This window comes from Elgaria multicarinata, chromosome 4 (genome assembly GCF_023053635.1).
Source record: "Elgaria multicarinata webbii isolate HBS135686 ecotype San Diego chromosome 4, rElgMul1.1.pri, whole genome shotgun sequence".
In the NCBI taxonomy this organism is placed as follows: domain Eukaryota; kingdom Metazoa; phylum Chordata; class Lepidosauria; order Squamata; family Anguidae; genus Elgaria; species Elgaria multicarinata.
In genome coordinates, this window is record NC_086174.1 from 1,154,872 (window position 1) to 1,168,621 (window position 13,750).

At 45.5% G+C, this 13,750-nt stretch overlaps 1 protein-coding gene across 2 annotated transcripts in view; it reads right to left on the minus strand.

Annotated features, from left to right (window-relative positions):
- DTNB (dystrobrevin beta) overlaps positions 1–13,750 on the minus strand; it is a 148,437-nt gene that overhangs the window by 123,842 nt on the left and 10,845 nt on the right. For both annotated transcript variants that reach the window (XM_063123692.1, XM_063123691.1), the window contains exons 2-3: positions 6,391–6,458; positions 2,789–2,869 (exon numbers count right to left, since the gene is read on the minus strand). In XM_063123692.1, coding sequence (XP_062979762.1) covers positions 2,789–2,869; positions 6,391–6,457 — 148 coding nt within the window. In that variant the 5' untranslated portion in view covers position 6,458. The remainder of the gene's footprint in view (positions 1–2,788; positions 2,870–6,390; positions 6,459–13,750) is intronic.

Here is a 13,750-nt window from a genome sequence, read left to right on the forward strand (position 1 = left end):
GACCCCTGAACATCAACCTCCAGGCAGCAGCAGCGGCAGCAGCAGCAGCAAAGGGACTGCGGTGCCAAAATGCTCCAAATAACGAAGCAAAGCCACCCCCTCCCTCTCTCGCACTCTTTTCTTTCCCCTTTGCCTGTACAGGACCAGTAGCTGGGATAAAGATCAGTCAGGCGGCGAGCCAGCACTGGGTCATAACCCACCAGTTGAAGAACAATGGAATTTGGGATACATGTATTGATTTAAAAGAGAGCCATTTAAAATAGCCCAGAGAGCTCTGGCTATTGGGCGGTATAGAAATGTAATAAATAAATAAATAAATAAATAAATAAATAACAAATAAGGTTCCCAGAGCAAACCACAAGCATGTCACAGACAGATATGGAAAAATGCCAAGGCTGGCACTACCGTTGCGTGGGGTAAGGGCAGCGGAACAGGAAGAGTGGCCAGCTGTGCTGGTCTTCCTCCCCAGAGGGCATGCTGCTGCCCCCTGCAACCTCTGCTGCGACCACAACCACAGCCACTGCTGCCCGCCTGGTCACACGCTTCACCTCCCTCCCTTCCTCCTGGATGCCCAGCCAGTCTCTCACTGTGCCCCAGTCGCAGGGCTCCTGCAAGAGGTCGCCCCCATCCCCCATCCCCCATCCCCCCATGCCAGCAACAGGAATGAAGGCATCGAACAAGTCTGCGAAAGGGCAGCTCCTGGCATGCGGGAGGGAGGCTTGCTAGTGCTTCTTGTGCCAACCGCCAAGGCAGGCACGCAAAGGCAGGGCAAGGGGGGCTTGGGGTGGGGGGCAGGAGGGGGGCAAGTGGGCGGCTTGAGGCGGCAATAACCCTTGGGCCAGGCCCGGCGGATACAGTTAGATCTTAAACCTCTGATGATCTTCTGTGGATAAATATAAGGCTATTAATATTCTGGACCTCGTGATTCTGTTAACTGTATTTTGATTCCTCATGTAGGGTCTGTGTAAGTTGCCAAAGTTGTAATATTTTCTATACACTCATTGATAATATTGTAAACATGTAATTTGAAACCTATTTTCATTATTTTTTCAAAAAAAGATCAGTGGAACAGAGAGTAGCTAAATAGAGCTATGTGGATCTCTCAATATGTCAACACACAGCTGCTCTCCCTGGTGTTCTCTCCTACAATCCGTTGCTGAAGGACAGCCAACCACAAGGTTTTTCTTATTCAGCATATGACTTAGAATCCATTAACGACACCCTGCTTAGTTTGCGTACAAGCTGCACACGGCAGTCAAAGATCTGAGTTCGCAGTTTTGAGCAGCAAACAAAAAAAGCTGTGGCTCTCTTGAGACCGGACGGGAGCACGGCATCGTCTTGCCCTGCCTGCTCTTAAACTATCTTGCTAGAAGAGCAAAGCTATAGGGCTCCTTCTGCAATTGGCAAAAATAAAAATGGAATGAGGAAAACACACAGAGAGAGAGAGAGAGAGAGAGAGGATCCAGGGGTGGGGAAAGGGGTGGGCGGAAGAGAGAAAAACCTCACGTTGTCTCTAGTTGCTTGGCTCAGGCACACTGACATTTGACAACTAGTTAACCACCAAAAGCAAAGTTGATCAGGATAGCAGAGGAGGGGTACACCCTCCTCCTAACAGTCACTGCAGGAGCAGGGCTTTTGAGGTTGCAAGAAAGGCAAATGCCATTTTGGGCTGCAAATCACGGGAGGTCCTGGTTCCTCTCTATTCGGCCCTGGTTAGGCCTCATCTAGAGTATTGCATCCAGTTCTGGGCTCCACAATTCAAGAAGGATGCAGACAAGCTGGAGCGTGTTCAGAGGAGGGCAACCAGGATGATCAGAGGTCTGGAAACAAAGCCCTATGAAGAGAGACTGAAAGAACTGGGCATGTTTAGCCTGGAGAAGATTGAGGGGAGACATGACAGCACTCTTCAAATACTTAAAAGGTTGTCGCACAGAGGAGGGCCAGGATCTCTTCTCGATCCTCCCAGAGTGCAGGACACAGAATAATGGGCTCAAGTTAAAGGAAGCCAGATTCCAGATGGACATCAGGAAAATCTTCCTGACTGTTAGAGCAGTACGACAATGGAATCAGTTCCCTAGGGAGGTTGTGGGCTCTCCCACACTAGAGGCCTTCAAGAGGCAGCTGGACAACCCTCTGTCAGGGATGCTTTAGGGTGGATTCCTGCACTGAGCAGGGGGTTGGACTCAGTGGCCTTGTAGGCCCCTTCCAACTCTGCTATTCTATGAGGCACAGCAGAGAGCTCCAAGCGTTTCCCTTAAATGACCAGAACGCACCCAAGGCCAGGAGAGGAAACACCAATTGGGCCTTTGTCTTAAAGCTCCTCAGCTTTGAGCTTCACATGGGTAAACCTGAGCACCTGTATAGGTGATGCAAACAAGTAATGAAGTGTGGGAAGACACAGCTCAACTTGCCGTGACTGCTAGAGGCAGAGTTCGTGGCCCCTATAGAGCACACTGTTGCCAAGGTCTCTTTAGGAGGGCGTCTTTTCTATGAGGCTCCCACACAAGCCCCCCCCTCATGTTTGAGGAGTGACAGTAACAGAGCAGCAGCAGCGCTTCCAATGAAGACGAAGCAGAACACATCAAATAAAACAAATGTGTTTTTTTCCTTCTAATTTTGCATTATTACTTCAAAAATTTATCCACATTTTCCCAAACAACAGATTTGGTTTGAATTGTTCATAAGGTATAACTGAATCAGTGTAATGCAGAGATGATTCTGGGGAAAAGAATTTTGAGATCTGTCTTCATCCAGCTGTTCCCACAGAGAGTCAATTTTGTTTACTTACGATTACATCTTTTTTGCACAAATCTCAGTTTGCAGGCAGTCCGATACGTTGACAGTCTGATGACATCAAAATTCTGAGCTCCTGGAAGGGAGAAGCAAAAGAGATGCCTCAACAAGGTATCCCTGTTTTCGAGCGGAAGGAGGCCTTTGATTGCATCCTAGGGGGCCTCGTGCACATTGCAACGGCCTGTAAGGGCCTGGCTCTGGCAGAGATGGTGCCTGGACTGCAGCACTGCCGGCACAGCAATCTCCCCATGCCGTGGACGGAAAACTCCTCCATACAAAAACGGTCCTGACACATGCTATTTCTAAGTGGCAGGACTGGGGAGGGCTATGTAGAATCACAGAATCGCGGAGTTGGAAGGGGCCCACGAGGCCATGGAGTCCAACCCCCTGCTCAATGCAGGAGTCCACCCTAAAGCATCCCTGACAGACGGTTGTCCAGCTGCCTCTTGAAGGCCTCTAGTGTGGGAGAAGAGCCCACAACATCACCAGGAGCATGTAGGAGCATCCCATCATTTCTATACCACCCAATAGCCGAAGCTCTCTGGGCGGTTCACAAAAAGTTTCCCCCTGCTTACTGGGTCAAACATAATGGGTCTGATTGCTTTGCAACGGAGAGCCAGAAAAGACATAGGGCAGATTTTCCTCTGTCTGCCAGGGGCCTTTTCCCCCCAGCCCTCCCTGGAGATACCAGGGGTTGAACCTGGGGCCTTTTGCATTCAAGGCACTTGCCCTACCACTGAGCCAGGGCCCCTCCTCCTGCAGGCAGAAACCCACCGTGGAGGGATGGGTTGCATTTCAAACTGAACGTAGGGGACTTTCAGGGCAGCAGGGAGCGTTTGAGGACCTTCCACTTCCAGGGGATCTACCAGGTGCCTCTGTCAATGTGGGAGTGATCGGGGAAGGGTGGTGCTCAGGGACACAAAGATGCTTCATGAAGGCGGGACAGGAAAGGGTGGTTCAATGGTGGAGCACCGGCTTTGCATGCAGAAAGGCCCCAGGGAGTTCAGTTCCTGGCATCTCCAGGGACGGCTGGGAAAGATTCCTAACTGAAACCCTGCTGCCACTGTGGACAACACCCATCTAGATTCTTTTGCTTCTGGTGGAACCCTTCTTTATGTGAGTTCCCCGGGGAAAGACTTTCTGCTTGGCTATCAGCAGTCAGGATGAACTTCCTGATGCACCTAGAGATGTGGAGGCCTGGAAAAATCAGAAAAAATTGGAAAAAACACGGTTTTTTTCCTGAAGCCTTTTTTTGGTTTTTTTGTATAAACCAAATAAACTCCTCATAAACTGGCAGAACCAAAGAGGTTCCTTACAGTTCAGGTGTTCCTAACAGTTCAGGAGCTTGTAGCTCCATTTGTTACCAAAAAAAAGAAAAAAAAAGGAAATTAAATTTGTAATAATTGTTTGAATACACTACTTTTAATATACCAAATGTAATAATTTTATGCCAAACCAACTTGGACATAATTACATTTTATGTTCCTAAATTTATTATTTATTTATTTATTTATTACATTTTTATACCGCCCAATAGCCGAAGCTCTATGGGCGGTTCACAAAAATTAAAACCATCATAAAACAACCAACAGGTTAAAAGCACAAATATAAAAAAACAGTATAAAAAGCACAACCAGGATAAAACCACGCAGCAAAATTGATATAAGATTAAAATACAGAGTTAAAACAGTAAAATTTAAATTTAAGTTAAAATTAAGTGTTAAAATACTGAGTGAATAAAAAGGTCTTCAGTTGGTGACGAAAGGAGTACAGTGTAGGCGCCAGGCGGACCTCTCTGGGGAGCTCATTCCACAACCAGGGTGCCACAGCGGAGAAAGTCACAAAGTGACTTTCAATCTGTAAAAAGTGCTAATATTGCATTATTTCAATTTTTCCAAAAATTTCCGTTTCCCCCCGAAACAAACGGAAAAAAACTGGGATTTCTTCTTCAAAATTTCCGGAAATTTCACATCTCTAGATACACCCTCGTCTCTCCAGCTGCTTGGGACTTTCTGAGCCCTTATTGCTAACGGCCCGTCCCTTCAGCCCTGTCCCTGCAGAAACAAAAACAAAAGGTACTCTGGGTTTTCCCTCCCAAAATGCAGAAACAGAGGATTTTCCAAAACCCTTTAAAATTCTGTAGCTTTGTAACCATGGAGTCTTTCACGTGGGGAAGAGTTCAGTGAGAAATCTCTTTTAAAGCAACAGAGCCAAACGGCCTATATAAAAAAAGGAGTTGCTCTGGGGCAGGGGGAGAAGTAATGGAACCAGTGACCTAGGGAGGTTGTGAGCTCTCCCACACTCGAGGCCTTCAAGAGGCAGCTGGACAACCCTCTGTCAGGGATGCTTTAGGGTGAATTCCTGCCTTGAGCAGGGGGTTGGACTTGATGGCCTTATAGTATGGTGACCATATGAAAAGGAGGACAGGGCTCCTGTATCTTTAACAGTTGCATAGAGAAGGGAATTTCAGCAGGTGTCATTTGAATATATGGAGAAACTGGTGAAATTTCCTCTTCATCACAACAGTTAAAGCTGCAGGTGCCCTGCCCTCTTTTAAATCTGGTCACAGTATAGCTGCAGTATAGTCCCTGCAGCTTTAACTGTTGTGATGAAGAGGGAATTTCACAAGGTGCGATATGCATACAAATGACACCTGCTGAAATTCCCTTTTCTATGCAACTGTTAAAGTTACAGGAGCCCTGTCCTCCTTTTCATATGGTCACCCTACCTTATAGGCTCCTTCCAACTCTACTATTCTATGATTCTATGATTGTCTCTCCCTCTTGCTGTCTCTCCCATGACCCCTCACCCCTTCCTGCGCTGCCCATGGCAAAGCCGGCAGCTTACTCCTAGATGGCAAGTTTCCATACATGTCCTCCCTGACAGATGGTTGTCCAGCTGCCTCTTGAAGGCCTCTAGTGTGGGAGAGCCCACCACCTCCCTAGGTAACTGGTTCCATTGGTGTACTGCTCTAACAGTCAGGAAGTTTTTCCTGATGTCCAGCTGGAATCGGGCTTCCTGTAACTTGAGCCCGTTATTCCGTGTCCTGCACTCTGGGAGGATCGAGACGAGATCCTGGCCCTCCTCTGTGTGACAACCTTTTAAGTGTCTGAAGAGTGCTCTCATGTCTCCCCTCAGTCTTCTCTTCTCCAGGCTAAACATGCCCAGTTCTTTCAGTCTCTCTTCATAGGGCTTTGTTTCCAGACCCCTGATCATCCTGGTTGCCCTCCTCTGAACACAACTTAAGGAACGTGGCAGTTGGGGCTGGACCATCATGAGCAGCAGGTACACGGGATAGGGGGCACAGAGCTCATGCCCTGAATCCGATCAGTGTTCCTTCAGGATCCCATAGGATGAAAGGAATGGTGTAAAACAGGCAGGAACAACAACAAAGGAAGAGTAAGAGGAGGTTATGTCTGGAAATTATTTGAAAACTGAAGGCAAAGTTCAAGAAATAGTTTGCTTCAAGAAATATCACCCAATGTTTCAACCAAATCACCCCAATCTCTTGTGAGAAATAGGATCTGGTAGCATTCTTTAAAAAGGCTGCAGTACATTCTTCAGTAAAGCTGTAAGCTTGAGAAGTCTTCAACTTACTCATTTCCATAAACAGCTGCCTCTTCTCTGCCATCGTCCTCCTCCTCTTTCCACTCTCCTCAATCATCCTAAAGACAAAGTCAAGAGCTTCAGTTGCATATTCTCTTCGAATATGGGGATGATATTAATGGGCTCAGTTTCTATATTAATCTGTTCTAGCAAGTCACACAGGAAACAGACAATAGAAACCACTAGGCACAGAGAACTATTCTATTGGCAGTTGAGCTGGAACATATAGAAAAGAAAGCAGATGCCGGCAGCTAAAAGAAAATTCCACGCCTTTGGTTTTCAATATAGATCCACATACAGGTGTGCTGGAAAGAAGAGGGTAGCATGAATGAGATAATGACTGCAAGGGCAATTTTTCCTTTAAAAGTTTCCTCAGAACCTTTTGCCTAGGGTGACCCTATGGAAAGGAGGACAGGGCTCCTGTATGTTTAACAGTTGCATAGAAAAGGGAATTTCAGCCGGTGTCATTTGCATATATGGAGAACCTGGTGAAATTCCCTCTTCATCACCACAGTTAAAGCTGCAGGTGCCCTGCCCTCTTTTAAATCTGGTCACTCTAGCATAGCTCCTGCAGCTTTAACTGCTGTGATGAAGAGGGAATTTCGCCAGGTTCTCCATATATACAAATGACCCCTGCTGAAATTCCCTTTTCTATGCAACTGTTAAAGATACAGGAGCCTGGTCCTCCTTTTCATAGGGTCACCCTACTTTTGCCTCCTTCCCATTTGCACACAGCACCTACTTGGAAGCAGCTCCCAAGCTTGGCTCCTTTTCCAGGGTTGTGGGTTGCATAATATTAACGTTCCCCCCTTGCTTTTACTACGTTAGTCTCCCATCACCAGCAAGTTGACAGGAAGAAGAGATTCTACACTGCAGCGCTGGAGGTTTCCAACAAACAGCAGTGTCTTTCCTCCTGCACCACACTACAGCAGCACAAGCTGGTCTTTCTGCGAGAGACTGGTCTGTCACCGTGGCGCCATTCTGACTTCCGTGGCTGAGCATTCTTGGGGGAAACTGTTTGCCTCCCTCACTGATTTCACTACTAATTCAGTTTGTTAAGAGATGGCAAAGATCACGGTTAGTGGAGCTGTGGGATGCTCTTTAGATGTGGCTGAGAGCTGGCTTTGCCTTTTCTATCAAGTTCTTTTCCCACAAAAGACCAGGAACTCTAACCCAGGGATGGGCAACTAGCAGCCCTCCAGATGTTTTGGAATACAACCCCCATGATCCTCCACCACTGGCTATGCTGGCTAGGGCTGTTAGGAGTTGCAGGCATATATATATATATATATATATATATATATATATATATATCTGGAGGGCCACAAGTTGCCCACCCCTGCTCTAAACCATTAGCAGACGATGGAGCACATCCTTCTGTCCTGTAGCTTTTATAATCAGGCCCGCCATCTTATGATCACCCCACTGTTGAGTAAACTGTCCAGAAGTTCAGACAAATTTTATGTTAAGTTTCTGTTGGAAGATAAGTCCTCAAGAGTAACTTTGGCTGTTGCTAAATGTCTTACAGTAGCGGCCAGGATTAGAGCTCTCTGTGTATTAGACGAAAGTTGGTAATAGCTCTAACTGTATGATTTCATGTTTGATTCTTGTTTTTTCATGGATCTATGGATCGCAATAAAGAAGTATGGTATGGTTTACATTCTTTCTCCCCCCACCCACCCCCATTTTTGGTGTAAGAACAGATGAGGGGGGAAAATGGGATGCATGTTAAAACAAGAAGGCAGGTCACTTTAAAAATGTGGAGCAGAAAAGCACTCCAAACAGCCACCGGATTTATTATTTGAGTCTGAAGAAGCAGGATGGGCTAGAACTCCTAATAAATCTAGATTGCTTTCTAGGTGCTCCCAGGTTGGCTCTACGGTTCACCTGGTTCATTTTACAAGAACTAAAACGGAGGAGAGCAAATGTGCCCAAAGAACCACGCATCAGGCCAATACTACAGGACCTATTTTAACAGGTTTCGCTCTTCTTGGAGCTCATCAGCTGTAGGTAACGGCCTATTTTGCAGTAATTTTTCAAAGGGAAACGCGATTATCAGGTGCTCAGGAAGACACCCAAGCACCGTTTTGGCCTCTAAACCCTGCTCCATCGTGCCTTCCTAATGCCACAACATATTATCACATGAGGCATGCATGACTTTAAGGATCTGAGCTAGCAGTTGTCCAACATTTCATACAAAAAATAAATAAAATACAAAACAATTGACTTCAAATTTGTAGTTCTTGCTGACAGGAAATATAACTGTTTTATAATTAAAGAGCAAAATCCCTATATATAAAGACAGTGTACAGGAAACAGGGTGCCAGTTATTTGAACCAAGATAGCCGGGTCTGCAGATGGGACAAATTATCTGGTTATATTTGCTAAGGCCAGGCTTGTCTCAGGAAAACAATTAGATATTTAGATTTGAGTTCCCCTCAGAAGCCAGGTCACCAGATTCTAACACCAAGTCACAGGATCAAGGGACTGCCCATTTATGTATGTATGTATTTATTTATTTTATTACATTTATATACCACCCCACAGCCGAAGCTCTCTGGGCGGTTTCTATTTATATCCTGTTGTACAGGATACGGAATAATGGGATCAAGTGACAGGAAGCCAGATTCCATCTGGACATCAGGAAAAACTTCCTGACTGTTAGAGCAGTATGACAATAGAGCCAGTTACCTAGGGAGGTTGTGGTCTCTCCCATACTAGAGGCCTTCAAGAGGCAGCTGAACATCCACCTGTAAGGTATGCTTTGAGGTGGATGCCTGCATTGAGCAGGGGGTTGGACTTATAGAATCATAGAATCATAAAACAGCAGAGTTGGAAGGGGCCTTCAAGGCCATTGAGTCCAACCCCCTGCTCAATGCAGGAATCCACCCTAAAGCATCGCTGACAGATGGCTGTCCAGCTGCCTCTTGAAGGCCTCTAGTGTGGGAGAGCCCACCACTTCCCTAGGTAACTGGTTCCATTGTCGTACTGCTCTAACAGTCAGGCAGTTTTTCCTGATGTCCAGCCAGAATCTGGCTTCCTGTAACTTGAGCCCGTTATTCCGTGTCCTGCACTCTGGGAGGATTGAGAAGAGCTCCTGGCCCTCCTCTGTGTGACAACCTTTTAAGTATTTGAAAAGTGCTATCTTGTCTCCCCTCAATCTTCTCTTCTCCAGGCTAAACATGTCCAGCTCTTTCAGTCTCTTGATGGCCTTAGAGGCCCCTTCCAACTCTACTATTCTATGAAATCTAGGGAGCTACAAGCAGAGTTTCACTTGTTTCAGGGGACTTTCCTATCTCTTCCTCCTTACCGTAGTCCCTTACATTCTCCCAAAATGGCTCTCCCAAGAATTGGGGGACCTCCAGGAATAATGTGAGATATATCACCAGGGGCTGCAGGTGGAAATCAGGGAAAGGGATTCACCTTGCACAGGCAGAACTGCTGTCCACTTCCACAAGGAGCATCCAGATCTAATCTATTGTTATTAAACGCTACCGAGAATACTATAATGTGATCTGTCAGGCTGGGTGTAGGTCCTAGTCCACCCCTTTCTCAGAGTTCAATCTAGCTTGAAAGCTGGGTCACTGCTGTACAAATATCCCACTGTTACCCATGGAAAGTAAGTTTTATAGCTTTTTGAATTGGTTCTGTTTTTATTTAAAACTTTTCTATATTGCCATTCACCAAATCAGATTACAGGGCAGTATGCTATCATGTAGATAATACATTATTTGAAAACTAGTAAAGTACAACAAAACACTAACTTCAGAATAAAAGAGCAAATATAAAATACGAGGCAGACTGAGGGCCGCTCTGAGAATGTTTTGTTATAGGTGTATAAATACAATACATACATAATAAAAACTAAGTGCCTGGGTAAATAAACAGTGTCGTAACCTGGCACCAAGACAACGCAAAGAAGGCCCCAGGCATCCCTCTTGAGATAGGGCCAAGGTGCCAAGGAGAGACCAAAGCCAAGGGGCAACCGTTGCGAAAGCCCTCTCCTTTGGGTTTAAGGAAGGCTAAACAGGTTGAGAGACAGGGCAGGAGAGTATTTCCAAGTCTAGAAAAGGAAGCGTTTATTATTTTTTACTATAAATATTGATGGTTAGCACTTTCAACTCTTATTCTACTTCTTTCCTATTTTCCCAACCGGCAAAAACTAAGGCCTTAGCTAGACCTAAGGTTTATCCCTGGATCGTCCAGGGGTCAAACCTGTTCATCTAGGTGACACTCAGGGGGATCCAGTGCTCAGGCAGGGGCGAACCCTGGAGGATCCCAGGATAAACCTTAGGTCTAGCTGTGGCCTAGGATATGCACAGTTAACTTCAGGTGTAGCAGCTTCCTGCTCCATCTGTAAGTTTTGTGAACCGCCCAGAGAGCTCCGGCTATTGGGCGGTATAGAAATGTAATAAATAAATAAATAAACAAACAAACAAACAAACAAATCCTGTAAATTGAAAGGCAGGGTATAAATGTTGTAAACAAACAGAAAAATATCACGTATATCTGTAATTGTTTGAGGGTGGGGAAACTAATGCATTTATGCCAGCCTTCCCCAATCAGGTGCCCTCTGGAAGTGTTCACCTTCAACTCCCATAATTCCCAACAGTATTACGGGGGGTAGGGGGAGGCTGAGATTCTTTTAAATTTCATAAATGTACCAGACAGTCTAATGAACATTCAACATTAAATTTGCATTCAATATACAAAATCAGAGAGTTGGAAGAGACCTCAGAGATCACCTACTCTAACCCCCACTCAGTGCAGGCTCTGCTCTTCAGGGTGCAGCTACAGCATCCCTGACAGGTGGCCCTCCAGCCTCTGCTTCAATAGCTCCAGTGAAGGAGAACCCACCACCTCCCAAGGAAACCTGTTCCACCGCTGAACGGCTCTCACTGTTAGGAAATTTCTCCTAATGTTAAGCCAAAATCTGCTCCCTGGAATTTCCACTGATTGATTCTAGTCCTGACCTTGGCAGCAGGAGAGAACAAGTTCTATTCCATCTTCTGCATGACAATCTTTCAGATATTTGAGCGCCACTATAATCTCTCCCTGCAATCTTCTCCAAGTTAAACATACCCAGCTGTTTCAACTGTTCCTCACAGGACTTGGTTTCCAGACCCCTCACTATCCTGACTGCTCTTCTCTGGATGCTCTCCAACTGGTCAATGCACTTCTTAAAACAGGTTTCCCCAGAACTGGGCGCAGTATTCCAAAAGCAGGTTGACTTAATACAGAACAGAGCAGAACTATTACGTCCTCAGATTTGGATGCTATGCTTCTGTTAATGCAGCCCAACGTTACATTAGCATTCTTAGCTGCTGCTGCATCACGCTGCAGGCTCGTATACAACTAGGACACCAAGGCCCTTTTCACATGTACTGCTGCCAAGCCAGGTCTCACCCACCTTTGGTAACTAAATTCAAAACTTTACATGTATCTCTGTTGAATCTTATTTTGTTAGATATGGCCCAGTGTTCCAGCCTGCCCAGAGCCTTTTGAATCTTGATCCTTTCTTCCATGGTGTGGCCTATCCCTCCTCACTTCACATCATCCGCAGATTTATTATTATTATTATTATTATTATTATTATTATTATTATTATTATTTATTTATTTATTTATTTATTTATATAGCACCATCAGTGTACATGGTGCTGTACAGAGTAAAGCAGTAAATAGCAAGACCCTGCCGCATAGGCTTACAATCTAATAAAATCATAGTAAAACAATAAGGAGGGGAAGAGAATGCAAACAGGTACAGGGCAGGGTAAGCAGGCACAGGGTAGGGTAAAACTAACAGTAGAAAGTAACAGTAGAAGTCTGCACAACATCAAGTTTTAAAAGCTTTAGGAAAAAGAAAGGTTTTTAGTTGAGCTTTAAAAGCTGCGGTTGAACTTGTAGTTCTCAAATGTTCTGGAAGAGCGTTCCAGGCGTAAGGGGCAGCAGAAGAGAATGGACGAAGCCGAGCAAGGGAAGTAGAGGCCCTTGGGCAGGCGAGAAACATGGCATCAGAGGAGCGAAGAGCACGAGCGGTAAAATAGTGTGAGATGAGAGAGGAGAGATAGGAAGGAGCTAGACCGTGAAAAGCTTTGAAGGTCAGCAGGAGAAGTTTATATTGGATTCTGTAGTGAATTGGAAGCCAATGAAGAGATTTCAGAAGCGGAGTAACATGGTCGGAGCGGCGAGCCAAGAAGATGATCTTTGCGGCAGAGTGGTGAACAGAAACCAACGGACTGATGTGAGAAGAAGGAAGGCCAGAGAGAAGAAGGTTGCAGTAGTCCAACCGTGAAATAACCAGTGCATGAACAAGCGTTTTGGCAGAAGAGACAGACAAAAATGATCGAATCCTGGCAATATTATACAGGAAAAATCGACAAGATTTAGCTACTGCCTCAATATGAGGAATAAAGGAGAGCGAGGAGTCGAATATAAAGCCAAGGCTACGAGCTTCCTTGACCGGAGTAAGTGTAACATCATTGACAGTAAGAGAGAATGAGAGATGAGGAGAAGGTTTAGGAGGAAAAACAAGCAATTCAGTCTTTGCCATGTTAAGTTTCAAGCGACGATGAAGCAGCCAAGCTGAGATATCTGAAAGACATGCCGAGATACGATCGTGAACATCAGGAGAAAGTTCCGGAGATGACAGATATAGTTGTGTATCATCGGCGTACAGATGATATTGGAGGCCATGAGATTGAATAAGCTTGCCCAAGGGCAACATGTATAAGGAAAACAACAACGGGCCAAGCACTGAGCCTTGCGGAACCCCTACTGAAAGGGGAAAGGAGGAAGACGAGATTTGACAAGCAACGTCTGTACACCCTCATCTAGGTCACTTATAGGGCCCAGGGCAGAGCCCCGCAGCAGCGCCCCACTCGAGGCCTCCCTCCAGAAGGATGCCGAGACATTCGTTAGCACTCGCTGCTCAACCAATTTGGCTCAACTGTCTTATTCTGGATGAAGAACAAGGAACAGCCGATGTGCAAGGTTCGTTTTTGTATTTTAGGCCTGCAAGACTTTTAGTCTGTGTAGGATGCGGAATTTTAATTACACCTTCTGAAACACGACCAATTTTTTTTTAAAATGAGTAAAAGGAGTATTTTTTATAGCATATGCACTGCTTCAAGTATACAGTTTGCCATCTATTCCCCTACACAACGTGTAGGTTGTGCAAACTGCACAGCGCATTGGCTGGCACCATAACTAGTCAATTTTGTAAAGCTACTACTGTATAATTTTCTTCCTACAAGTTTACAAAAGGGCAAGCCTCTCTTATTTGAATTACAGTTCACTGTAATAGAACTCGATATTCCACTTTTAGGCTACGTTCGCCTATGCAGTTGCTC